Source organism: Micrasema longulum, unplaced genomic scaffold (assembly GCF_059751315.1).
Source record: "Micrasema longulum isolate JH-2025_06_02 unplaced genomic scaffold, ASM5975131v1 h1tg001200l, whole genome shotgun sequence".
NCBI classification, from domain to species: Eukaryota; Metazoa; Arthropoda; class Insecta; order Trichoptera; family Brachycentridae; genus Micrasema; species Micrasema longulum.
In genome coordinates, this window is record NW_028278387.1 from 199,064 (window position 1) to 216,511 (window position 17,448).

A 17,448-nucleotide genomic window follows, 5' to 3' on the forward strand; every position below is an offset into this window, starting at 1 on the left:
ATACTCTCTACAATAACATGCAAATACTGAAATACACTTTCACATTTGCCATCATTGTAGTATACAAAGTGTATCAGAAAAAATACAGAAATCACACGCAGAGTAAAAAAAGATTAAAACACCACCATTTCCGAACACGCACTAAAAAACTTAGGATAATAAGAATAAGTAATATGTTAGAGAATGTGTAGGGGTGGTGGTTTGGAAAGGAGAAGAGCTAAGGGGTTGTTTTTTATACGAGTGAGTCTCCTGACGAAGAGATAAGTACTTCTCGAAACCGGTAGACATTAAAAGTTGGTAAGTAGTTGTGTAGTAATGTTTACTAACACTAGAATGCATAAATTAAAAAGTAATCATCAATTCGTATATTGTTATTTTCCAGTCTCTGGCTACCTTTAATATAGTAGACTGGGGAGGTGACACGGCGTGTATCATGAACCTCCAATAAATGTACTAGAATTGATGCTTAGAACTCAGAGTAATAATTCTCTAAAGAAGCCATTAAACTCTATTGCATGGAATAAAGCCGTTAGAATTTTTTGGTTTGGTTTAAGTTTAGTTTTTAGTTTAACAACAAACGTGTAATGAACGGTTTCGGTTTGCGATTGCAATTTATAACCCTACTACGGCCCGTTGTATTGCTGTAATCTGTAGCTAACTTTGTAATAGAGTGGTTTTTCTCAATATGGGCGACTCGATTAGGTTATAACTCTAAGACGATGCTTTGATATCCCCCAAATTTCCCATCTGAGACATTGTTTCAATCTACGAAGGTACTGAACGTAAGCCTTTTTTTTAAGAGTCATTGACACATTTCTGGTCATGTGGTTGCAGTGGTAACACGAGGATATCCCAACAGAATGCTCGTACGAGGTTTTCCTGCAATTTGATTGATCTAATACCAAAAACACGTTTGACTTTCGCTCAGAGAAATTACTCTTTTGTGGCTTCAGAAGCATTTAATGTCCTGGATTAATATATAAGTTATTCAAAACTAAAACCGTTTTCTGGAGAAGTGTACAAATTTGGATTTGCTCTAAGGTAAGAGACTGTTTCGAGAGACTGCTGCGAGATATTGCGTAGATTTATATATTAAAACTAGCGGACGCGACGGACGTTGTCCTGCCCGAACATTGCCTTGCCTGCTATTAGCTTAGAAAATGACTTTTCATTGATAAGCAGGTACCTAGGTTCTTGTTTATGGTTGAGTTCCAAAACATAAAATAATTCATTTTCAAATATAGAATTTTTTTTGCAAACGTCAAATTCGGCTCTTCTCACCAACAGGTGTGCACTTTATTCATGAATGTGATTTTCAAAACTGTATTGAATGTCAGTTAATATTATTTTGAAATTACTAAAAATAAAGTAAAAATAAATAGATTTGAAAAAATTAGGAAAGGAATGTAAGGAAAGAATCTGATTGCTATCCATAAAACGCGAATTTGTTTATAAACATTCAAAAACAAACTTTTTTTAATACAAGAAAAATAACATCCTTCCATTTTTTTTGCATATGCATTCTCGTCTAATTCTAAAAAAAATTCATGCTTCCAACTATTTTTTAACAGGTTCGATTGAAATTTTAATATCTACAAACACGCGCAGCGCAATGATCTACATTTCACTGCAAACCGTACTTAAATTGGTTTAGCCGTTTAGGAGGAGTTTAGTGACAACAAATGTACAGAAAAATTATAAATATAAAGATGTAGTTATTTTTATATTTGGTATTTTTTAATAATATGCATCCATGCGCTTTCTATTATTTTAAATCCCAACGCAAATCTGGGCTCGTGGCGTTATAAAGTAAGTGATGCTTTTAAATATTGTTATTTGTTTTTTTGAATGAATAAAATTCAAATAAAAAATAAATGCTAATTATTACTGAAGCTCTATCGTTTATTAAGGTCTTTTTTCTCTATGACACTTGGCTTTTGAACGATGAATTCATTTTACAAGCGAGTTGGTACTCTAGTGGAAGATGTATGGAATCTAAAAATGATTGAAAGAATCCTTCACGGAACTATTTACAAAGCATTTCTTTGATTTTCTTCCCTCAGTGTTGTATGATTGATGTATGGATCGAATAGATTGAAAATCCTTTTTAGTATCTGCTTCCTTCTATTCAGAAGAAAAATCCTTTCCTTTGTGTAGCCTCCCGAATAATAGAGCACCTATTAGTCGGAATGATTTTTGGTTTTTCAGTTCGGTATAGAGAAAATTATTTTCTCAATAATGACGACCATCACTCAAAATAAAGATGAGGGAATTAATCTTTCAGTGCTAAGAATTAAAATGTTTTGATGTTCAATATTATATCGGTAAAGATACTGAAGGAAACTTGTGGGAGGGCGGGCTTTAAGTGTTTTATTTCTGTTCAAATCAAATATTTATCATAGTCTCCATTTGACATAAAATTTATAACAACTTTGTTTTTAACCACTATTTTTTTTCCACCAACCTATTTCAAAGCAAACAAGCTTTTTTGTGAAGGTTTACGTAACTAATGAATTATTTTCAATTTTATTTTATCCGTGTTTACTAAATACTAAACTTTGAGCTAGCAAATCATGTTTTTCCTAAAAGGGTGGTAATTTGAGATGCAAATTTTTGAAACCAGACAGGAGTGGACTTAAAGAAATATTGTCAATTTGATTATTAATTCATTTTATCTTATGAATCGCTTTTTTAATTCCTAAGATTTACAAGTTTTTTAATTTAAATATTTTATTTTCAACATGAGTACTTTTATTCCAGTATCATTATTGATTATTATCATTATTTTTTATCAAGTGGTGTGCGAATTAATTTTTTAAGGAATCATTTTATTTTGTGTTTTTTTACTCAAATATTAAAGTTTCTTTTAGTTTTTTTCTAATGTTGATTGAATCGCAATCATACCAGTTAAATAAGTAATTGCCAGATATGTGGGTGAGATTCATAAAAACTGTTTTCAGGTTAATTCAGTAGGTAAATTGGTTCAGCCGGATAAATTTCACCCACACGATAAAGGTTTCAGCTCTTTTACTTCACAAAAGTCAACAGATGGTAGAGCTGAGAAAATGCGGATATTCAAACAGGCAGAATGAATTACATTACACAGTGTGTAAAGAAGCCACTTAAACCAACTAATGACAGGTCATAAACCCCGTAAATGTCTTATTTTTCTTCTGCAGCCTTATTCTCTCCACTGCTGGATAAAAGCTTCTTCCAAACCTTTCCATTCCTTCCTATCACCCGCTTTCATCATCCACGTTTTACCGGCAATAGAGGCAATGTCATCGACCCATCTTTTCTGTGGCCTTCCAACACTTCTTTCGTTTCCCCATGGTCTCCACTTTATTATTCTGGGTGTCCACCTGCCATCATTTTGTCTCGCCAAGTGCCCTGCCCATTGCCATTTCAATTTCGCTGCACGATCTATGATATCCACGACTCCTTACTCCACTCGCCTTATCCCTTCATTTCTTGTTTTGTCTCTTAGACATACACCGAGCATCTGTCTTTCCATGGATCGTTGCGCGCATTTTAATTTCTGGCAACTTTTTTCTGTTATTGACATGGTTTCTAGTCCATATGTTGTCACCGGCAATATGCATGATTCATATACTTGTCTTTAAGTTTGCCGAAAGCAGCCCAACTTAGCCCTATTCTTCTTGGTAACTCCGCTATCTGGTTATCTTCACCAAGTTTGACTTTGTAAATGTCTAGACTTCCATATTCCCTTCCAAAAAATGTTTTTTCTCTCTATTGCAACAAATTTAAAAAGAAATTCACTAATTGATTAATTTAGTTTCCGAATTATTTCAATGAATAAAAACTAATCATTTTATGAAAGCATTGCTTATTTCATTTGATTTCAAATATTTATTCAAATCATTCTTAGTCGATTTTGATAAAAACATACTCGTAATATATCATTTTACGGCCGCTCAGTAAGGAAATATATTAGGATCACCAATACAAGTGCCCTTAGAAAATGAAGCCCCTTTCTACGGAGCCCAATTTTTTGGCAAAATATTTTTTCCTTGAATGGAATATTCTACGGCCGAAATAAATTATGATTGACCGATCCTTATTTCTATAGCCCTATAATAGAAAATAAAATAAACATTTTATTGGCTGACTTCATTTAACGCTTGTGAATACACTAATAAGTGGAAGATACATTTACCATCATACAATCTTAAATTGCGTCATATTTTTTTCAAACCTAATTGTAAATTCATCCCTATTGACCAAAAATTACTTTTGACTAACTTTTTGCGCTGCTATTGTGTATTTTTTTATTTGAATCATTGTCATAAACTATCAAATAATTTCAAACTTAAAATTCATAAATGGGGTTTAAAATTTCAACTATATATGCACTCTGTAACTGCAGAATATATTGTAATCCAGATCTTATTAGTAAACGATTTCGAAAAAATGATCAGAAAAACCAAAATTTAATTTTTAAATAATATAAATGTGGGCTAGGCTTCATACCGTCCATGTAGCAGCAAGACATTATGAAATCTAGCTCTTATCTGTTATCTGTAATTGAATAAAATTATAATTTTAAACGAGGATCTTGAATTCTTACTTTCAATGCGCAATGTAGCTGCAAGATGTGATTTTCACAAAAATGGCGCTATATACATTATCCACAATAATAGAAGCTTCTTCAATAGGTTAATGTTATCAACTATTAAATACCTTTATTTACAAAACAGGATCTAGAATTCCAACCGTCCATGCGCTCAGTAGCTGCAAGACTTATTGTAATCTAACTTCTATTTCGATAAATTTGTTTTTATTTAGTTTTTTTAAATATCACTTATTTTGTAGAGAAATATTTGCGATATTATAATTATTTACCCAAATATTATATTTTTAGGGCTATTTTCAACCAGTTGTTAATAATTCACCCTGAAAAAATATAAATAAATTTGGAGTAGAGTGGGATTCGAACCACCGACCATTGGTTCGTGAGTCCGAGACACTAGCCACATGACCACAATCCGATTCGACTTAAACTCTTAACTTCATCGCCACATAAAATAAAAATAAAAAAATCAAAAAGGGGTTTGATTACTAAATGTACATGCGCTTTGTAGCTGCAAGACGTGCTATAATCTAGATTTTATACATCAGAATTGTAATATATCTTAATTGGAGACGTGGAACTAGAATCCTGACCCTCTATGCGCTCTGTAGCTTCAAGACGTGCTGGAATATTTATTTATTGTATAACGCCCTTGAGGTGATTTTCACAAAAATTGCGCTGTATAAATTATCCAAATATATATAACAGGCTACTTTTATAAAAAAGATTTATTAAACGGCATCCAGTGTGCATATTCGTAAATACCCGACGTGACGCGTTACCCGTTCGGGATATTTCGGAATCCATCAGAAGTGGTTTTGCACACAGCAGACGTGTAGGATGGAAGTACTTGACGCGTTATCCACCCCAGTAATATCCGAAATAAACTAAATTATTTAAAATTGGATTTTTTTATTTTTTCAATCTGGAAGTAGGGCACACGTAAGCATATTCTTATTTGTGCATTTTAATTTTAATATTATACATACATAAATCTTATTTGCAAAGATTGCAAACCCATGCGTCTTAACTTTAAGTCTAAGTTTTAAGTGAAAGGATCATAACCGCACTTTTTTTCGGGTAAAATCACTAAAATGTTTTTGCAACGCTGGCTGGTGCAACAAATTTCCGTCGTTTTCATCAAAGTACTTTCGAAATGACCCAAATTTTAACCGGACACGTAGCTATGAGAAGTAACCTATATATTTTTAAATTAAGGAATAATGACTATTGTCCATGCGATGATATTTCTTCACAGAGAATCGAACATTTCTTATTTCAGGGTCCATTTTTCAGTTTACAACGCCATAATCATAAAGCAGAATGCAGGAAAGATGGAATATCCTTAACAGATATCCACCCTGTCGTTAAAAATAGTTAGCACGCGCCATTGTTCTTGGACTTTGCAACAATGGTGATTGGACTCATAAAGGTAATAAACTAAAATCAGTGATCGAACATCCCATTTCCAAGACAAACAAAAACGATTTTTTCCGAGTACCTTAGCTTTGTACATGACACGTAAGGCTTTTGAATATAGGAGTCCAAATACAAATATAGGAGTCCAAATAAAAAAAAATTTAAAAACACTTTAAGTCTCTATTCTGATGAACCTTTGCCCAATTTATTAGAATGCATTTTTATTCAATATAACCGGCTTATCCTTTTTTTTTAAAATTGTTTTGTTATATTAAGTATTAATTGAGTTTTTTTTTAATATTAATAATTGAAATGGGTAGACTTACATTTTTTTATTTTATTTTATCCAAGTGGATAGTATTTATGATAAAAATAAAAATATTTGCTTTCTCTATTTGGGAAGGTATCTTTAAGGCAGTTTAGATATATCACCAGAAAAAAACAAAAAATATATCAAAGCTATTGTATACTCGTATAGCTATACAACTCTTTAAGTATGGATTTATCGATAAGCAAAATGAAAAGCAATGTTTTCAAAACTATAGTCCATATGTGGATTATGAAAAGGACTAGACAGGAAGCTAAGCCATATGTTTCGTATATCAGAATATAATTTTGATTCCATGAAAATTTTTTCTCATTTTATTCATGCAGGTATGTTTAAAATTCTATTTTATATATTTTTTAAATTTTTCGCCCATAATATTTTGATGTGACTTAACAATTGATGTGAAAGTATGTACTATCATGTATGAAATAAATAAAACACTGACACTCCGGCTACATCCATAAATAAAAAGGAAATGAAATTGAATGTACCTATTGTTATTATATAATGGATAAAATAAATAAATAAAAACAACCAAATGAAAATTGCTTTTATAAATATATAAATATGTACAATAAATAAATAATAATATATATATTTATATATTTATTTATATTAAACGGCATTAATGACGTAGCCGAGAACTACAATGAAAACGAGAATATTTATGTTGAGTGACGTTAGCAGGCGGCGATTTTGGAAATAGGAAAGTCCTAATTAATAACGGTTCAAACTGTCAGTAGGGTCACAGTGAGTCACATCTTGCTGGAAGGTGTGATTTTATAAAATGCTGCGAACGCCCAGTTGCATTACACAGGCAACACCACTGACTAGTCCTACTCGTTAGAATCTACGTCACATTCGTTTAAAAACGTTCTAACAAGGTGAAACAATTGTCACGAAATTTTTGTTTTCATAGTTGTAAAAATAAAATAAAGTGTTCAGTAGACTCAAATCAGTGTTTGATTTCTTATATTATAAGTTTAAATATGGAGTTCTACAAAATAAACACAAAATCAATCAATAAGTTGATATCAATAAAAAAAATACACGGATTGAAAAAAATATGTACACATACATTTGTGGAAGTGTTTTTTTATTGAAAATTGTTTCAAACACCTCAAGCAGTATTTTATAACGTCACAAAATAGTTATTAAATTACTCTCCCGTAATGTTGTGATTTTAGACGTTGGCCCTTTTAGATCCAAGCTACTGATATAAAAACCTGCTGAAAAAATGTGTGCTCACAATTCAACAGGACTTTAATTTTTAAATTATTTTGTAATATTTTTTTTTTAATTGATAATAAAAAAAATTAAAGCAGCCAATAACAGGTCATAAATTCTGATCCTATATTTTCACATTCCCCTTCCGAGAGGTTTTCCGAAACCGGTCAAATATCTGTTAATTTATAAAATTTGATGACATTCTTTAAATTGACATTTTTGCTAAAGTAATTATCATTGGAATGACTTTTTTCATGTGTTTGGCAACAAATAGTAAAATATTTGACGCGTGACTTCATTAACTGTAAAGGGCAAAGCTGTATTATACCGTCTATAGCTATTTTACTAAGTGAGCCGTGTTTATATATATATAAAATAATTGATCTTACCGCAGAAAAAAATACCTTCTGTATGGTAACAAGTGGTTTTTGTATTAACAGCAGCTTGGGGTATAAAATTTTAGGATAAGACCTTTACGCTGGATTAAATGTTATAAATAAGCGCACTGGCGTATAAGTTCCGGTCCAGGAACAATAAAATACTTAAGTTTAAACTACCTTTTAAATCAAAGTTTTACATCCACCCTTTTTTTCACTTTGTTATCCATGATCACTGGACTACGCAGCTTTTATCAGGTCATGGTAAATTCAAGGACAAATTATTTGTTTTTAATATTGTTGATTCCCCTTCGTGCTGCTGCGGATATCCTAATCAATCGGGTTGTGGTCCCACGTGTCTCGGACTCACGGCTCAGAGGTCCGTGGCTCAGATCCCACTCTCTTGATCCCATTTTCAAATAGTGAGTTATTTACAACTCGTTGAAAATGGCCCTCAAAATTAAATATTTGGGTAAATCATAAGAACGCAAATATTTATTTTCAATATAAAAATTAAATAAAAAAACACATTCTGTGGTCTTGTCCATTTTCTCTCTCTATAATTACTAAACTTCTCGCTACTATCCGTGGCCCTGTTATAGGTCCTGTCGGAAATACAGATCTGATAGCTTTCAAAAATAATTTCAAGGCTGTAAACAGTTTTGTAATAATTTCAGTGACTTGATCATGTCCAATCAATTTAATCATAGTGAGTGAAATATTCACTTCCCTCTTTTATCAATACAATAAAGTACACATTATGTACTATTGGATTATCTTCTTTCAGCACAAAAATGCCAAGGCTACCAGATTATAGAGAGCTCCTTCGGGAAACTTTTCTCGTTCGGCAACGAGTAGCTTTTCCGTGTATGTGGGCACCGCCAAGCAGACATATGTCTTCAGGTGGTGGGCAAGCTGTAACTGTTTTAAATTTTAATTCCCCTTATTACAACTGTATTTTTAAGCGCATATTGTTCAGTCTCAAAAAAGAGTGAACATCGATCTCAGTTATTCTTTCATTGTATTTCTACTTCTAAGATAACTTTTCCATGCTTCTTCGGTAAATCCGTAATTGTTTTCAAGTGAGTATTAATTTCCTCATATTTTCCATTTTAAAATTCATTAACTAATTAAAAATTTAATTAATTTAATTAATAATTTAAATTAAATAAAAAAAATTATATCAATGGTCTTAAACCGTGTTTATTTGATTATATGTTCGTCATTAAAAGTTCTTCCACGTTATATTTAGTTTAATATTAATAAAACCTCAGCTTTTATCCCGTATACACAATAATCAGACATTTCAGTGTATACGGTAATGAAACGCGGAATTATATATTTGAATCAAGGGGTTTTAATAAAAATAACTCGAGTCTCTTAGCCCCAATCTTCAGATTTAGTTTCCAGGAAAAGCAATTCCAAATCAAACGTATCTTAAAACGTTTTACATCAAAAGGACATTCATAATATAAAAGAGGCATGAATGATGTTTTTTCCCCATCTGTACCCGGCATCTCTCCATATAAATTTGTATTTGCGAATGGCGTTCCGTGTAGTTGGACGGAGCTCATAAATAGAGTCTTTTTACGTTTACCTTTTCGGCCTTATGTTATTCCTATCGCCAGATCTTGGCACAACACACCCCGCCCTGCGAGAAAATCGACCTTTTAATATTCCGCATACAGCGCTGGGGCGGCATTGCTTCAGGCGGAGCGGACACTGGACGACCGGACACAAGACACGGAATTCCCGCAATTCCCGCCTTAATTCCCGAATTTCCTCCTTAACTCGATTCATTAGGATTTCGATAAATTGCGTTCGAATCCATTTGAATAACAATCTGTAGGACTGTCCATGACAGTGTCGGGGTGAACGAAAAATACAGTTCTCTTGGTGAAATATTGAGTTTTAACATCCAAAAGTTGTGTTTTTTTTCCGAATTTCAAAATAGTGTGGTTCCTGAGAAACAGTTACCGCAAAAGACAACGGACACTACAGGTTGATAAAACAAAAGATCAGTGACGTAGGTACGCCTATAAACTGCAGATTAAACAAACACTTTGCTAGGATGAATTTTTCCGAAACTTCTCGATGTAGGTTCTGCAGTGCAGAAAAGGAAATATCTTTACACATTATATGTGAATGTACCTGGGAATAGACCTGGACTTGGAGGGGGAGATTCGGTAAAATTTAAACTCTCGCTTTCCACACAGTACCCAGGCTCTTTAGAGACCTGAGCCTAAGCTCAGCTCTAAAGGGCGAGAACTATTCACGGGAACCCGTCATAATATATCTTCACAGGTCGCAGTGACGTCAGGAGCTTAAATAGCACTGGCCCTCACCTCAAAGAATAAAAATAAGAAGCCTATAAACGTACCGACACACTCATAGGGTGCCCTTCTTGACTTCTGCAGCCTGCCGCCAACTTCCAAGATCTAAGATCTACGAATTCAGAATTTATTGTTGCCACATAAGAAAATATTAATTACTTTAAATTAAAGTTTTACGTAATGTGAATGATTTTTTTTTGCTCTCCAAGAAAGTGTTTGCTTTTTCGTTACATGTATTATTTTATTTGAATACAAGCCCTCAAAATGAATGGTCAAGTAGACGAAAGTGAGCATTTTTGACACCTTCTTGTGTTAGCGTTAAATCGAGTAAATATAGCTGCCAAAGCTGCTTGCGATATTTGCGCAGTGTACGGTGAAGATCATATGAATGAAACGTTTCAAAGACGGTAATTTTGACCTGAAAGACGTGGAGCGTTCCGGGCGACCAGTGGAATTAATGAGGTCCGCTTTAACCGTAGTATTCATGAAGGTTCCTTTTGAACCACCGTAGAATTATCTGAGCAGATGAGATAGCCACATGATTGTATTCCGCCACCTTAATTCGTCGAACTGTCTTTGAGGCGCTAAAACCATCGACGAGCTGTCCTTCCACATCTGGTGGTTCAGTGTCCTATGCACCACCAAATTTAGATTAGAGTGTGGTTATCATGGACTGATGAAAATTATTTCAATTTAACTAAATCAACATTCATATAGATACTTTATCAAATCAAATCACCTTTGAAAATACTCATTACGCGTTGTATAATACTTTTATTTATTCATTTAAAACAGCAACTTGAAATAGTACTAAGTACTTTGGCAGACTTATTTCTAAAAGCAATATCTCCAGCCAACTTAAAAACAGATTAGTCAAAATTTTGTACTAATAAAAACATCAGTATATATTAAAAGATAAATAAAAAAACCTAATTAATTAAAAATACTTTGGCGGACTTATTGCTCAAAGCAATATCTCAAGCCAACTATAAAAAATATTGGTCAAAATTAAAAGATTGGTCAAAATTTTGTACTTATAAAAACATCAATACATACCAAAAGATAAATTTTGAAAAAACCTTATTAATTAAAAATAACAGATGTTTTTTTAATAAGGAGATAAAGCTTGCACATATTAACTTTAATAAAATAAAATAATTAAAGTATGTTATACACGTTAAATGATGAGGAATGTGGGATTAGATAGTGTGTTTGGAAGGAGAGAGAAAAAAAGGAACCAAGGAAAGAAAAAATGGGATTAAAATACATATTTAAGAAAAAAGTAAAACTCAGGGAGTTAAGAATTCACGGGATATATAATGATGTTTTGGGCGTTTCTTGAAAGTGTCTACTTTGGATCATATCAAAAAAAAAAAAAATTGTTTCCTTATTTAGTATGCTTGAAAAGAATATTAAGTATTCATAAGTTGGTTTTGATTTCATATCTTACATTAAAGTCCGAGAACGGAGGCAGTAGCCTCATATAACGAGAGGTTTGGGATACCTCGGCTTCTGCCTCTTAAACCGAGTTGCCTCTTTTTCGCACCCGCAATCTCTCACAGTTCTAGAAGGCTGTCGATGACGATCATTTGGCTTTTTTCGGCGGAACTAAGGAACACGGGATTGCTGTGGGAAAAATCAAAAGTGCTGGCTGGCAGAAAGGACTCCCGGAGGCGTCTGATTATGTTCACATGCTCCACTTTGAAGCAGATGAAATTTTGATTTTTCAATCCTTATTTGTTTAAATATTTTTGTTCGATGTTAATTACTCTTTTCATATTTTTTTATTGTGTTTATACTCTCTTTCTTCTTTGTGTAATTTCCAAATGTTTTCTCCAAAATTTTCAAATGTGAGTGCGAATGAACATTTTATAGTTTGTTCTTGGTGTCATGTAAAGTTTTGCCGCGACCAATATTTGTGTATTTTCACGGGCCTTGTGTGCAAAAACTAAATGAGGTACAAAATATCTAAAACTATTACTTGATAGTCCGTTTTGTCGCAAGCAGAAAGAAGGTTGCAAAATGAGGTCATAACGCTATCTAATTGGGTCTAAATTTGGGCTTGTGTGGGCACGGCCTGCGTTCGTTCCGTATATGAAACAAGAATACGATTAGTAACTTGTAGAAACTTCTCCGACGACACTTGGAAACAACACAATTGACTTAACGTCCGTACGTCAACTTAGTCCGACAATTATTTCTTTCGTTCCATATTTTAGTTACCATTGACCAATGTTTCATAGGTCAGCCATTTGTACTAATAATTTTGATGAATAAATGTTATGTTTAGAGTCATTTTCTTTCCAAATTTCTCGAAACAGAGAAAAAAAACATTTTTGAGAAGGGAATATGGAAGTCACATACTCATGCACATACACACAAACACATCGATACACTTACTCTCATACAAATACACGTAAACACACCCTTTTGTTGTACCACAATTCAATATATATGATTTTTATTTAGAAACTTTGCTGGTCTGTCCTTAAACCGTATCTTTTTGTATGTTATTATATCATTGTCGACTGCTTGTTTCTGTAAAATAAAAAAAAAGAAAATATTTAATTTTCCGTTTTCAACATGTGGTCACCCCCCAAATGGCCCATAACTATGGCGAGTCCGTTCTATGGGGGAGAAAACAGCCTGAATACCTCATTACTTTCTGCCTTAAACTTTGTATAGCCCCACTGGCATGGGCCCTTAAGTGGGACATTATGTTCTATATCATTATCTGCAAAGGAAAAATAAATTAAATAATCATGGGAAAATGTACTAGGTCTTTCAACGGATGACTTACAAAATGTAGTGGCATTTGGAAATTAAAAAATGGTTGGTTTTAGAAGAAAATTGTTTTTAAGGACAGATTTGGCATGTTTCTTCTCCTGATTTTGACCAGGGTTCATTTCAACATGATATTTAGTGCAAATATATGATATTTATAATTTAGTAAGGGCCTAAGTTATTAGATTTCCTTATACAAAGCTTAGACCAAGGAATAACTATATCCGGTGTAACTATTTATTCCCAGTATAAGAAAAAGGTAACTTGTAAAAATATTTATGACTTGACGGATGTGGAAAAAAAAGAAGATAGCTAGGTGTACTATGCTTATTCTATCGTTAATATTTGGACCATGCCACATTTCTGTGTACATGTATGAACAAGCTGCGTGCGCATGTGCAGCTCAAACACTAAATAATGCGTTATTTGTCACAGTATTAGTAACAACACAACACGAACCAAACAAATGTCAAGCATAACTTACGAAATCCATGTCGATCGTAATCTACAATGATAGTTTTTTTATACTTTGAGTACAAAGAATGAGTACTTTGGCGGACTTATATCTTCTAGCCAACCAAAAAACAGATTGGTCAAAATTTTCTACTAAAAAAAACATCAATATATACCAAAACATTGGAACATATATACATTTTTTAAAAATCTAAGTAATAAATAATGACCGCTGTTTTTTAATCGTGAGATAAAGCTTGCATATATTGACTTTAATAAAATAAAAAAATGACTTTTTTAGCAATATTTTGAGATTGTCTAAATTTTTGTACACAAGTACTGGATTCAACTCCCTGGGGAGCTGTTAATATTACTAATAATAATATCAGCCAATGACAGGTCATAAGCCCTGTAGATGCCTTGACTTCAATATTACCTTCTCTAAAATGTTCTTCATCTCTGTTGTAATATGTTAATATTAACAGCTCCTCGGGGAGTTAAATCCAGTCCTTGTCTACAAAAATTTGAATAAACTCAAAATATTGTTTATAAATCCACCTGGTCCATGAAGAAGTATAGAATCTAAAAATCAACATAACCAGGCGTTGCCTAGTATGTAGGTGAAATAATTCAATTAGATGAATCTCACCCGCATAAATAAAGGTTTCAGCAATTTACCTTCACAAAAATCAACAGATAAAAGAATTGAAAGAATAAAGGTATTCAAAAAAGAGCAGAATGGCGAATGTTACACAATGTGTAAAGTGGCCACTTAAACTAGCCAATGACAGGTCATAAGCCCAGTAGATAAAGCCTATACTTCTATAAAACCTTCTCTAAAATGTTCTTAGCCTATGTTGTAATATGTTCATTTTTCATTAATGTTTTATTCATAATAATAAAAATACGTATGTAGTTTTATTCCACTTTTATTTATAAATTTTTACCAGTGACCGGGTTTCATCGTGATTGACATCGTCAAACTAGTAGGAGACTAAACAAATTTATATGTTATATACAAGTGCAAGCAGGGGTTGTAGATCATGATTTTATTTAATTATGGAAATAATATGATTTAAACTAAAATCATTTAAGTATAAGATAATAACAATTATAAGAATATAAGTTTTGTTTGATCTTATGTGTGATAGATCTTATGTGTTCTGAATATCTAGTTAAGAAAGAGCGCCCAGTTTGCCCCAAATAAAGTGTTCAGTAGACTCAAATCAGTGTTTCATTTCAAATTATAAGTTTAAATATGGAGTTCTACAAAATAAACACCGAATCAATCAATGAATTATATGTATTTAAATTTAATTAAAACTATAACAGGGACCGCTGGTTGGTATTTCCATCGACAGCTATGTCTTTTTATAAATAAAAGTGGAATAAAAGTACACACGTATTTTTATAATTATAGTTAAAATGCTGTTCCATCAAGAAATGTCAGTAGAAAAACTCAATGTTTTATTTTATAATTGTGGTGTATAAAAAAGATTTGGTTTTTCGTTTTGTCCAAAATAACATAGTGTAAATAAAATATGTTTTATGGGCTTTGTGGACTTTTGAAAGAGAAAATTCAATGTAAATAATCAAAGAAAGACACTAACACCTGGCTCAAATTGTCATTTTAGTCAAAAAATATAAATTACGTACCGAAACGAAATGAAATATGCCACTGATATTGTTTACACGATTGATTGCATACACATGTTTTCATTTCATGAATTAAAATATGTAATACATTTATATTTTATGTATAAATACAGCAAAATATAACAAAGGTCATTTTCAAAACAAACGCTAAAAAAACGATTCCACGGCATGCATTAACCTCTTTTGACCCTCTACGACCATGTCGCGAAAGGGCGAGGTCAACACTTTCCTCAATCTGACAACACTCCCGCTTTCCATAATTCCGGCAAAAGGTTATAAACCTTTTTACCAACGTGATAGTATTGCCTTGATGTGTTGACCCTTTCACTTGGTATCAGATCCCTATTGGAGTATTTTGTGTTATGGTTGTCGTTAAGGTATTTGTTTTTATTTGAGTGTCACCACTACCGTTCTTAATATGTACTGGTAAAATGATGTTAAGTACCCTGAATTCTTTGAAGAGGAAGTCACTCGGATAAAGAAACTGTTTATTTTTATTACTCGCATTGATGATTTTTGTTAAATTGATATCGGTTTAAGGATGATTTTTATACAAGCTCCCCAAAAACCAATTTGACTTTCTTTTTTTTTTATATGGGAGTTGCGCTACTATTTACCTTGCTTATAATCTACAAAGTTTATAGTTCAACAAATCGATTTTTCTGCAATTACATAACTTAACATTTTTTATAAAACTTTTGGGAACAGGAAGGATATGCTAAAGTGGGCAAATCAGGAACTTTTCAGCATTTGCTCATGTGAAGAGAAAACCACTCATAACTCTTCAGGAGAAGCCAGCCTGTTGACAATAGTCAACAGGGCTTCCGTTCTGCTAGAAAAGTATTTGGCATTTCGTTTCCTACTTTGTTTTTTTTTACCAATTGCCTGCACTGTTTTGGGTATGTATGATACTACCCCTCGTGTGAGTTCTTTATTACCTATCACCGATAGGATGTCGCGTAGATAATCACCCTGGCTTCTGCATCGCATCTGTTGTCTTTAAAAGCTGAAAAGGGGGCAATGCATCGATAGGTGAGAGACATCTTGAAGAGTTCCATCGTCGCATGGGCAGCTGTCGATCTCGGAGAGCTTGAAGCGATGCAGGTAGTTTATAAACCCCTCATGACTCGGAAGCATCTGGGTGAGCTCGTAGCCAGCATTCTGCATTCTACTGAAATCATAGGCATGGAAAATGGCAGGGAAAAACATTTTAGTTATACTTACGGTAGTATCACTCGAATAACGATTCTTCCAGAGTAGAAGGGTCCTGCTTTTTATTTTCCCTTTGGCAAAGCTGAGTAGAAAGTTGGCGAAATCGGGGGCTGTCTTCTTGAGCGTAGCCTCCCGAGCCTTTTCGTCAGCCTTTTCGCTGTCAAGGATTCCACAGTGTCCCCGTATCCAGCCAATGTATAAGTCCTAGTGTCTGCTTTGTACCTTCTGGATATCTGTTCTGATGCCCATTACAATAGGGTTGACTAAATTTCGGTTAGTTATTGCATGAACGCCAGATTTGCAATCTGTAAGGATCGTTATTTTCTTCAGTCTGTTTGGTGGCTTCTTCAAAACATGGACCAAGGCTTCTCTGATCGCGAAGAGCAAAACATAGCAGAAATCACCGAGTTTCAACTTTCTGGACGTAACCTTAAATCTCGAATTAAACCAATTAGACTATATGTCAACATTGAATTTGCCAGTGCAAAGTATAGGTGTTTTAGATCTGGAACTTTAAGTATATTTTTATTAAGAGTGGGATGAAAAAAACGTATCGAGCGCTTTATTTTTGTAGCTAGAGTTTCATTTTTTTCATCTCACATATTTTATAGACTGTGCGCTATTTCAATTAAGATAAATAAATTTATAAATGAAACACCGTGTGAATATTGTTTTTTCTTTTTTTTCAGGATAAACAAGTGATCCAGAATATGACGTCGGGAGTTATCTTGAGCACGAGATCTCTTGTACTGCAACGCGTAGCACGGCAGCATGCCGGCGCTTACACGTGCAGAGCGGCGAATGCACGTGGCGAGACGTCTTCTCAACCTGTGAAACTGCGCGTGCAATGTAAGTTACTTATGTTTAAAATTAAATAAGAATAAATTTAAAAAAACTTAAATTGCGAATTTATCCTGAAAGGATGTTTTATGTACATATGATTCGTTTTCGTTCCAGATTTTTTGACACTACACTAGGAAAGCAAATATACTAGATATTTTTTTCTAAATAAAGTGTTTTTTTTATTTCTCTTCGCGATTACTAGTAATTTCTCTTTCTTAAGAGTCG

The 17,448-nt window shown here is 33.2% G+C and overlaps 1 protein-coding gene across 1 annotated transcript in view; it reads left to right on the forward strand.

Annotated features, from left to right (window-relative positions):
- Positions 1–17,229, forward strand: part of LOC148276550 (synaptogenesis protein syg-1-like) — a gene marked incomplete at its 3' end in the record, with an annotated part of 138,637 nt that extends 121,408 nt beyond the window's left edge. The window contains exon 4 of the mRNA XM_088234100.1: positions 17,070–17,229. Coding sequence (XP_088090226.1) covers positions 17,070–17,229 — 160 coding nt within the window. The remainder of the gene's footprint in view (positions 1–17,069) is intronic.
- Between the last annotated feature and the right edge of the window lie 219 nt (positions 17,230–17,448).